General features: G+C 36.3%; 2 protein-coding genes across 2 annotated transcripts in view; both read right to left on the minus strand.

Annotated features, from left to right (window-relative positions):
* LOC109217721 (agamous-like MADS-box protein AGL27) overlaps window positions 1–8,242 on the minus strand; it is a 15,331-nt gene extending 7,089 nt beyond the window's left edge. Inside the window, exon 1 of the mRNA XM_019381986.1 lies at window positions 7,667–8,242. Within this exon, the coding sequence (XP_019237531.1) occupies window positions 7,667–7,851 (185 nt within the window). The 5' untranslated portion in view covers window positions 7,852–8,242. The remainder of the gene's footprint in view (window positions 1–7,666) is intronic.
* An 815-nt stretch (window positions 8,243–9,057) lies between these two features.
* On the minus strand, window positions 9,058–10,164 carry LOC109217719. The gene has a single exon (XM_019381985.1). The coding sequence runs from the start codon at window positions 10,162–10,164 to the stop codon at window positions 9,058–9,060; it is 1,107 nt and encodes a 368-aa protein (XP_019237530.1).
* Window positions 10,165–12,950: the final 2,786 nt, after the last annotated feature.

The raw sequence follows: 12,950 nt of genomic DNA on the forward strand, positions 1-12,950 counted from the left end.
CCCCAACCCCACCCGTAAAATATTTTTCAACATACACATTTTAAGGTAAAAGGCTTTTTTTTGTAAAATGAGCATGGTTCTAAAACATGAGTCAAGTTGGGCAGGTTGGGTTATGACCCATTGTTTAGCCCATCTTGACCCAGCCCATCTTAGCCCAAGTACACTTTGGACTGGGTTGGGCAATGACCCATTTATTGACCTAACCAATCTTGACCCGCCCAAATTCAGCCCAACCCGCTCATTTGCCACCATTACCCTAAGAGGCTTTGAAAGATTGATTCAAATGTTCTTTAGATGTTGTCTGATTTGTTTTCTTTTTATGTTTTTAAGATTAAGATGTATGGTTGTGATCGTTTCCAACTATTAGAATATAGACTCTAGATCTGGATATTTAAGATTGTTTTTTCTGAATGTGTATAGTCTATATTACTTGGAAAATAAATAATTAAATAAAATAATTATTACAAAGTAAATATTTTCAAGGTCCATGTCGAGTGTTAATGTCAATTGATCATCTTTGTTAGTGAGTTCCTCTTGTTATGAAGAAATTTAGAGGTGAAATATTGATTTTTGACTTGATTTTTCATCTTTGCCGATTTTCAATCCATGTCGTTCACACGCATCTTTCTTCTTAGTATGTTCTTGTTAGAAATCCTATGGTGATTTTTTTGGGAAGGTAGAGTATTTTATAGATAAGATGAACAACTATATTACAACAATGGTGGATTATTAATTTCCGACAAGACTCTTTTCTCTTAGTTGTCTTCTTCTTCTTTGTTTTAAAAGAAAAGAGATCGGGTGATAATTGTTGAGCTAAAATGGCATGGAGATACTCTATACATAGTGTGATATTGTCCGCTTTAGGCCAAGCCCGTACGGTTTCCCTAAAAGGCCTCACACCATTAAGAATATCCAACTCGTTATAAATAGATTATTCTTTTTTTCTACTTTTTCATGTGGTACTTTGTTCACAAACGTACCAACGATCTCTCTGTACGAAGTTCCACATGACTCATTACTATTCGTGAGCTAATTTGGAGATTTATTGTGTGTCACCCACATGATCCAAGTATTTACAGTCATCGAAGCCCAAAGGATGATATGCATTTTCAAAGCTACGAGTAAAGCTCGTAAATCGGCCCGTAGACGGGCAAAGGCACTAAGACGCCCCACACCACACTCCACCATCTCCATACTCGTCTCGCCAAATCATTGGCTCTGATACCAGTTGTTGGACTAAAAAGATATAAAGATATTGTGATATTATCAGCTTTTAAGTAATACTCCCTCCGTTCCAGTTTATGTGAATCTATTTCCTTTTTTATCTGTTCCAAAAAGAATGACCCCTTTCTTTATTTGAAAACAATTTAGCTTAAACTTCATATTCTACCTTTAATGGGAAGCTTTTATAACCACACAAATACTCTGGACCCCTTTTTGACTGTTTAGGACCACAAATTTTAAAAGTCTTTCATTTTTTCTTAAACTTCGTGCCCAGTCAAGCAGGTTCACATAAATTGGAACGGAGGGAGTACCAATTAGTTGGGAACATTTTCTAGTCATGTTAGTACATTTGCCTTAGGTCCTATATTTTCTAGGAGTACTTTTAGCCTTATATGAGATTTTTATGTCGATAATATTGCTCATCAACCCCACAAAGATAGGAGTTGTGATGGAATCTACTATCTCCACCATACGGAAACTACCAATATAGAACACTGGTGGATCACCATAGATGACCTAATACGAAATGTGCTCAAGAGTTTCTTCAAGGAGATGTAAGCCCTCATTCATATTTCTTGTGCTCTTGCTTTTTTCTCATTCAAATTTATAATCCAACTGTAGGTCGTGGATTCATTAGCGTAGGTTAGTTTCTTTCCCTTTTTCCTTCGTGTTGTAACGAATACGAACCACATTTTAGATCCAAGATTGAAAATGAAGATTGGAAGGATTAGCCTCTATGGTAAATCTTGACCAGAGTAGTCATATCCTGGCCTTTAACCGAAGCATAGAGCTCGTATTTGGCCAAAAAGATGGTGTCTTCAGTGATGATGTCATACAAGCTCCCTTGATCCTCTTCGAAGTGTGTTCTTCTACGTTGTAGGTGTTAATTTGAAATATCTTGAACTTAAATTATAAAGGCATGTGCGAAACCTCCTTATAAAATCGACATGACAAAAGCATATATGAACAAAAAATAAATCCTGACACCACAAGTTTCAATAGAAGTGCACGCTTCACTTCTTGTTTTTTGTTCTCAAGCTCTATGGACCTTGCCGCTTTTTGCAATTTTGGCTTTAAGAAACAATGTGATAAATATTATCTCACTCTATGTAATGTTTTGCTGCACCACTCTCGAGGCCAAGAGCTTGTTCCAAGCAAATCTACCCCACCCAAGCATAGACCAAAGCCTTCTGATACAAATGCGCACTACCATGAATGGGTAAATTGATTTAAATCTAAACAAGGCATATGCCATTTTAACCCGTAGAATATCCATTGATGAACTAATACACAGAGCTTTACTCATAAATTTCAGTTTGGCGTTTAAGAACATGATCTTAACAAGGCTCTATATGCACTGCAATCCATTGATGAACTGATTCATGGAGCTTTTCTGATCCATTTTAGTTTGGTGTTCCCTATATGCAAACACTTGATAATTGACACGAAAGGAAAGGGCAACAAACACTCCACGAGTTGCTCTGTAACCACATATCTGTAAGTACATAGTAAACCACATATTTGTGACTTTTCTTGTTGGCTTCTCTTCAAATGTAGACTGGTGGTACCAAAGATATCCACCTGTCTACTTCAATCTTACGGGGGAAAATTTTGGTTTCAGGATAATTGACACTATGTTGTACGAAGCAAACCACATAGATCATCTTAACTGTTATGCATTAAAATACTTCTAGTGCGTGCTTGCAAAATTCAAGGTTATTGTCGCGGTCTTCATGGCACATGATGTCATGTTTCCTAACATTTCCCAAAAGTACAATGAATTCTACATTATATCAGTCTAGAACTTTTTAAACTAAATGAATATCCCAAAACACCACCTAGGATAATTTGACAAGGCTCTTTCTCAAAGAGACTAGGGAACTTTACTAACAAGCTACTTCCTATACGAACACCAACACCAACCATAAATCTAGCATAGAAAAAAGGAGTGAATACCTGCAAAATTATTACTTCCAAGAAGGATAACCGCTACAATTGACCACCAACTATGAACAACCACAAATAACAATTCTTGGGTTGTAACAAAGATATTATGAAACGAATCCTCTCCTATACTGAAGAGGACAGGTCGAGAAAGAAAATATGAAGGTAAGCCGAAAAAAGTGAATAATCACATGCCAAAAAAAGCAAGGCACAAACACAATGAAAAGCACGTAGGAGCCCCAATTAGCCCGTCGTATGAAGACAACACATACTAATACATTGTCTATTGCTCGTAGAATCACAGTAAGCTTTTTAACAACATGTCGTGCAACGAAAGGAACATGTGAGAATTTGGTCTTAGCTAGTGGAACAAGAAAGACATGGATCTACATTCAATAACGCAATCAAAGGATTTCTCCCCAAAAAAGAGAAGAATTCCCCTTGCTTTCTTTTTGCTCCGCTCGTGCGTGGCTCTCCTTGCTCGCGGAGCGGCATACCGAAAAAAAAAGAAGCGACTACCTTACTTAAGCAATTTTACTTATTCTTATTCTTTCTTAGTTGTAATTCCTGTATTGGTTTTTCTCTTTCTGGGTTTCTTAGGGCTCTCCGTCTTCCGAACGGTCCACTTGGCCACTATGAAAGAATGTCGTAAAAGGCAATGTGAATTCCTACAACTCCTCTCACTCTCAGAGACAGATTGAACAACAGCTGTCAGGGAAGGATCTCTATCATTTGTTCATCAGAAGCAGCCCCACTTACTTTTGAGTCTATCAACTGCAACAAGGGCTGCGGGAACGAGTGTTGTGCTTGCTCCAACCGATACCACCATTCATTACATTGAACCAGCCCCTCTTCAGTATAGGCAGGTCTTTCTTTAGAACAGATTCATTCCAGAACAGAAAACCAAATTTAGAATCAGAATTGCGCTTGGGAAATTGCTTGATTTATGAAAGAAAGAATGACGTAGGTAGATAGAAGTAGTAGGAATTCCCGTCGAAGGGCAAATGATTCATTTAGAAAAGATCCAATACCATGTGAATGAAGAAAAAGGGCTCTATTCTTGTGTAGTGATTCCTTTCATTCGTTCATGTCTTTAATTAATTTTCTCCTTTTTCTGCTTATAAATCTTACATAATACTCTTTTTCTTTTAATCTTTATTTTACAAGGAAAGAAATTAGAAAGAATGAAACCCTATATGGACCATCAACAACCGCCATGGTGAGATGCCCATTCCTTTGCTCAATTAAAACCCAAAGCACGTATAGTTCGTCAACTACATGGCGAACAATGAAGCCTTTCAAAAGTATACAGTCAGACCTCCCTATAACAGCATCCTTATATAACAGCACTTCTCTATAAAAACCAAATTTTTTCGGAACCAAATCTCATGTTTTATTATAATATATGTTTTTTATAACAACAATTCGCTATAACATCCAACAATATCCGAAACAAACGAGACTGTTATAGAGAGGTTTGACTGTATATTCTATGGAAGAAAAAATCCCGATTAGATCATCATTAATGCAATTTAATAGAGTAGAAGCAATACCTTTTTTCTCCTAACTTTGACCAGGTCATACTTCAAGCTATAACTCGAGAATATGTTAGGTTAACCACCTTAATTTTTGTTTATATGCATATTGCATACGTCTATAAAGCAAAGGAACTGACATGTTTCAAAATCATCGCGATGTGATTTAACATAGGACAAAAGTATTATAGTCCGTCTGTTTCATTTTACGTAACACTTAATTTTTTGGCCTTTCCAATAGAAGAATTTGATATTTAAAAAAATTTAACTATATACTTTTCACTTTACTTTAATGACATGATTTTATAGCCACACAGGTGTCGTGGCATGTTTATTTAGATGAAACGGAGGAGAATTTAGAGATATGCACTTGATCCATTTAGAGAGTTATCGACAAGTTGTTAGATCACTTGACATTTCACTATATTTAGGTTTATATGTTCTTCAAGACATTTTAACTAAAGGAAATTTTAATAATCTTTTAATGTTTTACAAAAAACTACAAAAGCTAATATTATTATGCTAATCTTATTGAAGTATTTGTAATGGATTGGTCTTATAATTGAAGTACCAATTTTTGTAGATGTCCCTTCATGTTATCATATTCAACCATATTTGAATAATATTTTCCATTAGCAACATTATTAATAGTCATACAAAAAAAAATTATTTACCTAGCCACAACGAAATATCCATAAATTTCGTTATCAAATAATGTTGAATTGCGCTATCAAATAATCTCAAGTGAAAATACATTGGCAAGTTAGGTTGATATTGAAAATACTTTAAAGTATGACCAAATTGAGGTTCCTTATATACTGTGATATAGATAAGCATTTTGACTTGGATTGAATCTTTTTTCTTCAAACGTTTCACAAGTAGAAAGAGCAATATGATTTCTCTGGATCAATGTTGAAAGAATGGTATGTAGGCTTTTTGATTTTATTGTTTATAGGTATGGGCTAAGCAAATATGCTTATATATTGCAAAAATAGTGAAAACTGGGAACCACTCTAAACTTTGTGTCTCATAGGCCAACTTGTTCCACCCACAAGGTAACCCGACTTGTAATTAACTCAAAGGTATTCCAAAGCATAGTTTACATACCCGCGTCCATGTTGACAATAAATCTTCAGAACCCATGTCACGATTTCTTTCTCCTCAAAGTAGGTGGTCCCTCTATCTTTTTAGGACGAATGTCGTCTACATTAGTAGAGAGTTGGGATTGAGCTTTTACTGAATGAAGAATTTATAGCAAAGGAGTATAGGTAAAATCAACTAGTGCTTTATGCTGTTTATTTCTCGATGATAATTCACACCTCCATTGTCATTCACGTCCAAGTTGACAATAAATCTTCAGAACCCATGTCACGGTTTCTTTCTCTTCAAAGTAGGTGGTCCCTCTATCTTTTTAGGACGAATGTCCTCTACATGATTAGAGAGTTGGGATTGAGCCTTTACAGAATGAAGAATTTATAGCAAAGGTAGTATAGGTAAAATCAACTAGTGCTTTATGCTGTTTATTTCTCGATGATAATTCACACCTCCATTGTCATTCACGTCCAAGTTGACAATAAATCTTCAGAACCCATGTCACGGTTTCTTTCTCCTCAAAGTAGGTGGTCCCTCTATCTTTTTAGGACGAATGTCGTCTACATGATTAGAGAGTTGGGATTGAGCCTTTACAGAATGAAGAATTTATAGCAAAGGTAGTATAGGTAAAATCAAGTAGTGCTTTATGCTCTTTATTTCTCGATGACAATTGACACCTCCATTGTCATTTGATTGAACTGGGTCGTTCAATTCTGATCTCTATTGAGAAATATGAAGGATTTTTCCCTTTTCAATGCCTTTGGATATGAATAATTTAACATGCAATGTGATGCGCGCATAACATCTACAATCATCTGGCTGGGTTTTGCGGTATCAACAATAAGGAAGAAACAACCAAACGGAAATAAAAACTAACTATGACTCTTGGCCCAGACCACGTCCTAGGCGTAGGGTTGATCAATTAATGGTTGCTACTCCTTTATATATTTTAAAGAGTTACAAGAAAATGCTTATGGATTATATCATCAATACTCAAATACAATAGAATGTGTACAACACATAAGAAACTTAAAGATACATCAACATAATCACAACATTCAATATTTTTAAGCGCACAATACATCCCCGCATGGTTCCATGCACAGGAATGAGATCCAATAAAATCAATTTCTCAAGTTATAATGTCAATGTTCATAGGATGATACATGTAATATTTTTTGACATGAGGAGTCTCAAGTAGAAACACCAGTAGCATACAAATTGAAATCACTAATAAGGATGATAAGAGTATTTTGTTAAAAATCAAAAGTCATGTATATATAGAAAGATCTTCAATCTTGGATTCTTCACTTTCAATTATTATGATACTAACAAGATAAGCAATTATATTGACCTTTTTAACGAGATATATCTTATAAACGATTATATCAGTCACTAGGTTATGTCAAAGGGTTGTGGTAGGCTAAGAATATCAGAATATCCCCAACTATAATTTCCTAAAGAACACCTAGGGCGTTTGCTTCTAAATATCACTGACAGGCTTTCTTTCAGGATAAACTCTTGACAAAAAGTACACATACATCCTGTCAAAGAATGTTCTAGAAGGTGGTTCTTGTTATTCATGCCATAATAATTCTCTTACCGCCGCTATAATCACATGCAAAAAAAAAAAAAAAAAACTCTCCTATGCATCAATAGACCGTCTGTAACCCTAATGGAACTTAACAAATTAGTACAAATTAAAGCGTGTCTGTATCAGCGTATATGGCTAGGTATCATCCTAGAGATTCGCCAGATATTATTCTTCCCGACTTTCTGAAGTAATAATAAATAATTTGATAATCGAGTTCTGGATAGTAAAGTACAAACAAACAGAAACTATATATATGTTAAGAAGAGCGTGGAGGAACCTGCTAGGGGTGGAAGATTCGTAGAGGGTACCACGGTCGGAGAAGACGACAACAGCCACATCGACATCGCAAAGAATGGAGAGTTGTTTGGCTTTCTTTATCAGTCCTTTCCTCCTTTTACATAACGTCACTTGTCTGCTACTCTTCTCTTCGATTCGCTTCATCTCTACTTTCTTCCGTCCCATTAATTAATTCGCCCCAATTGTAGATCTTTTAGGGTTCCTTTTCTATCTATATATATTTCTATATCACTATCTAGGGATTTTTATATTGTTTCCATTTTTCGTTTCACTCTTCTTCCCCGACCCCAACAACTATTCTCTCCAGTGTCCCTTCGTCTATCTTTCGTTTAATTCTACTAAAGGGGAAGGGGTAAAGGATAACTGTTGAGATGGGGTTGACACTTGGACTTTATATTAAGAGACCGATTGACTGCTGCGTTAGTTTTGGTAAATTTGGCGGATTGGCTGTCGGAAATGGGGTCCGGATGTGGATGGAAATACTTTCCAAATTAGAATATCAATCAATTAGGGGATGATTGCTCCATTGGTTCGCTTCGATGGGTCCAATCGTACGTTTTCTCTTTCCTTTCTTTTGTCATACGCGAATTTAAATCTCTTCATTTGCTCTAAACTAGTACAATAAAAAAATGAAAAAAAAAAAGAGCTGATATCTTTCATTTACTATATTCTTCTTTACGTATTCCTACTAACTAGTCTTTCAGCACGTGCGTTATACGTGTATACCGAGTTATGTTATTATATAAGAAAGAATAAAGTACAAGTTTATGTGAATCATCATATATTGACTTATTTATCGAGATCAAGATGATTAGATTTCGGATGAACCTACAAAATAAAAATAATAAAAACTTAATTAGGTAGATGTGACTTTTTTTTAGTTATTTCGACTTATGGGGTACAAATATGTAATGAAATGTATCTCGCATAATACTTCTTATAGACGATATTCAAGGTATATGTTGCTTTCATCCATTTCAATTGTCACATTGATATTTCTCTTAAAAGTGTAACATGAAGTTAGCCATGTGAGAAAACAACACTGGCTTCTCAAATATATTGGCCTCTTTAAGTTCTGCCATAGCGCTATGAATCAGTCCAAGCGCATCAGATCGAACAAACAAATGTGAATTGTCCAAAACATGTATGATGAACTTTTTTTTATTTTTTTTTATTTGAAGCCAATCACCCAGGTTCTAGGTCCCTTTAGTGTTGGGGGGTTTTGGCGAGACCCCTACCATGTCTATTTCGACAAAAAAAAAGGATTACGTACAAAGGAGGGGGACATGGACCTTACCACCTACAGAAAACATATGAAAGGCAAGGTACTGGAATTATATCCTACCTTTCATATCAGCAAAAGAATATACATCAACTTACAAAGAAATTGGCCTTATCGTACCTAATTCTAAAGCTAGGTAGTTGCCATTTATCAAGCTGGAAAGGACCTTTGGCATTTCCTGGGAGCTGTTGAAATGTGTAGTAGTAGCCACTGCTCCCGTTTTTTGCTGCATTTTTTGCTAAGGTATCCGCCACTTGGTTTGCTTCTCTGAAGTAGTGAGCTATATTAATTTCAACATTGTGCATTATCCTGGTTATTTCATCAATCAAGTCTTTCAAGTGAAGGTTATCAGTGTATCGTTCATTGAGCATATTGGCCACTATCTGTAAGTCTATCTCCAGATAGAAGTCATTATACCCCTGTTGGATACACCATTGAATTCCTACTTTGGCAGCCATTGCTTCCGTGCTATTGTTGGTGTTGCTTTGGACTGGAAGGGAGAAAGCCATTATTAGATCCCCTTCTTCATTTCGCGCAATACCTCCAATTCCAGCGCTTCCCGTTTCATGTAAGTAGCTTCCATCAGTATTGATTTTAATCCTTCCATTAGGTGGTTTTTGCCAAGTAACTTGATGCACTATCGAAGTAGGATTCCACCGTTCTACTTTCTCACAGAAAATTGGCCATGAATCCGTCATGTTGCATTTGGGGAAGGCCATAGACAATGCCGCTTGAACAGTCCACATTACTTGGTACTCCATTTTCCTTGGTTGAAACTTCTTTTGATCTCCATATCGACATGTTCTCCAATTTTTCCAAATTTTCCAGTTGATTGCTAATGGAACTGCACGAAGAATGAATATGTGGATTTTGTTCTTTGGTTTCCCGTCCCACCAATTTCTGAGGGCTCTCCTAACTGGCCAGTTTTCATGTTTAATGCCTATAGGGGCTCCAAAGGTGTTCCAAAGAAATTTGGCAGTGTCCCCCTCAATGAAGACATGTTGAATGGTGTCCTCCTTAGGACTCTGGCAGCACATGCATCTTGAAACAATTTGGTTACCAAATTTAGCAATAATATCATCGAAAGGAAGCTTACCTAAGTATAGTCTCCACGACAGGAGGGAGATTTTGAAAGGATTATTGTTGAGCCATTGCCTATTTAAAGCTTTATTCTTCTGCTTTCTGCTTCTGATCATCTGTCAGGCACTCTTGTTAGTGTAGTGTCCAGTTGATTCTGCGTCCCAAATGGCATAGTCATCTTTATTAGGATCTCCCAGAACAATGTCTCTAATTTGTACTGTTGTGTGGTCGTCAAGAGTATTGGCCACCTTTGTCGTATCCCAACTCCACTCTGTTATGAATTCCCTGACTGTGGTGTTCTTGCTTGTTCTTCTGTTGGGAAAATTATCTGAAAGAGAACCTAGTCCCGCCCAATTGTCCCACCAAAAGCTACACGTTCCTTTGTTGATTTTCCAATGAATTTTGCTTTCCACTTTGTTCCTTATATGGGTCATATGTTTCCATGCATGTGAGTTCCCCGATGTCCATTTTTTAGACACCGGGTGTGATCTGATGTAGTATTTTGCTCTAAGGTAGGAAGCCCATAGTGAGTCCACAGTTCTAAATCTCCACCATCTTTCATGGCGAGAGTGTTGCTGATGTCTTCCATGGACCTCACACCAATTCCTCCCTCATCCTTTGGAAAGCGAAGATTCCTCTACGAGCTCCAATGATATTTCCTCTTGTCACCTGCAAAACCCCAGAAAAAGTTACCAAGATATCTTTCAATTAGTCTTAAAGTACCCTTTGGGGGGCTCATAGCAGATATGGTATAGATCGGTAGGGATTGGAGAACACTTTTGATGAGGACAGTACGCCCCCCACAAGTCAAAAGCCTGCCTTGCCATCTATTCAATCTCTTAGTGATTTTGTCTACCATTGGATCGAAATAGGAAAGTTTCTTTATCCCCACATATAATGGGCAGCCAAGGTAGTTGAAGGGAAATTTTTTGTTCATTAAACCAGTGGCTTCCCTCATTCTATTGATTCTGTGGGCTCTTGCTTTGGGGTCAGTGAGGAAAAAACTTCTTTCTTTGTTAACTTTTTGCCCAGAGGCCTTCTCATATTTATTAATCTGCTTCATGATCAGTTTTATAGACTTATTGTTGCCCCCGCTGAATATTACAACATCATCCGCGTATGCAAGGTGATTGATTTTGGGGCCTCTTTGGTTCATGTGGAAAGGAGTGAAGTCAGGATTAGAAGTGAGATTGTTGAGAGATCTAGTGAGGACTTCAGCCGCAACGATAAACAAAGAGGGAGATAGAGGGTCTCCTTGTTTCAGGCCTGGAGAGGAGGTAAAGAAACCCCTCCTGGAGCCATTGACCACTATAGAGTACCAAACATCTGATATTAATCTCCATATGATATCTATCAATTGTTCTCCATACGCATGATGAACTTTTATGTTTGAAGCAATAATGCAACATTGATATTGAGAGTGAACTGCACAATGAGTAAGTGTGTGTGTATATATATAGACAACCTTTAATCCCATTCACAAGTATAGAAAGGCATCTTGCTCCAGTTAATGTGTAGCTAGCAGAAAAAAAATGCATGTTTATTATGTCGAAGAACAAAGAGATTTTGCAGCAGCGAACTGCAAGAAGTGCTAAGGATAAGGTCATGTCAAAAGGAAGAATCGAGAGGGAGGAAGGTGTTTCAGATTCCTCAATCTCACACTATGGTTCTAAATATTGCATCAAAAAGACACCATAATGCCTCTAAATTTTTTCAAATGTCGAATTACTCAATCCTAGTGCTTCCTTTTAGTAAACGGTTCAATGTAGCTCTTTTTATTTATTTTCAGATTTCTTACATGTAAAAATAAATTTCTCTGAGGATATTTCACATAAAACTAAAAAACTAATGAGCACAAAATCAATTGAACCCTTTTTAGGGAGGCCTTTAAATGGTTTTGATTATACAATTCATATGACACCTCTTCTAACGTCTTGATAATGACAAAAGAAGTTGAGTAATGACCCTCTATGATGAGTTTAACATTGTGCTCATATTCACTGAATTAGTTGCACGTTTCTTTTAAGTTATGATTATAGAGCAGTAATCATGTTAAAGAGGTAAATTGATGCACCCAACGAGCATTGTTTTACCATAGATCACTTATATACACCAACCAGAATATCAAAGAAAAAATTCAAGTGATCGGAGAGTTTGGTTGACAGTATGATATCTAATCTTACTTTTATTCATGCTTATTTATCTACTACTAATTTATTTTGCTTTCCCTTTATTTAAAACTAGATTTTCTTTGTATACTTTTAGATGTATTTACTAGGAATCATCATTTATGTTTATGCAATCAGTTGGTTGGTGGAGGGACTACGGAGGGTGGGCACGATGGCAGATGTTGTTAGATTATTCTCCTCTCAACACAACAAACTTCTTTAGAGTGCTAGCGATTTTTATGCACAACTTGCTCGACTATTGTACCATCTTTGCCTACAATGATATGTCTTTTTCACCAGTAACATTTTTCTTTTCATCACAAAATATTTCTAGTAGTATTTAAAATATTCAAAAAATTGGAGAAGAGTATCAAGCGACATCTTTGAGAATGATGATCCACTACAGCATACAGTTGTGTTACTACACAAGGAATTAATGAGCGAGATACAGGTTTTGAAGCTCTAATATGTAAAAATAAATAAATACAAGGTGCATTAAAAGATTTAGTAAACATTGTTTAACCTAAAATCGGATAACAATTGAATTTATACGCGGTTTTAAGGATACGTGATGTAACTTGGTACAAATTAAGGAGAATAAATTAATATTCAAATTGACGATAGAAATGGTAAATGCAAACCACATAAATTGAATAGTGTTGGTCCTCGAGTTCAGTCACCCTTGAACCAAAAGATGTTTCAACTAGCTTATGAACAGAATAACAAGATAATGA

The sequence above is a fragment of the Nicotiana attenuata genome, unplaced genomic scaffold (assembly GCF_001879085.1).
Source record: "Nicotiana attenuata strain UT unplaced genomic scaffold, NIATTr2, whole genome shotgun sequence".
In the NCBI taxonomy this organism is placed as follows: domain Eukaryota; kingdom Viridiplantae; phylum Streptophyta; class Magnoliopsida; order Solanales; family Solanaceae; genus Nicotiana; species Nicotiana attenuata.

Excerpts from the sequence above, each read along its gene's own strand:
- LOC109217719 (XM_019381985.1), bottom strand. The coding sequence starts at position 10,164 with ATGATCAGAAGCAGAAAGCAGAAGAATAAAGCTTTAAATAGGCAATGG.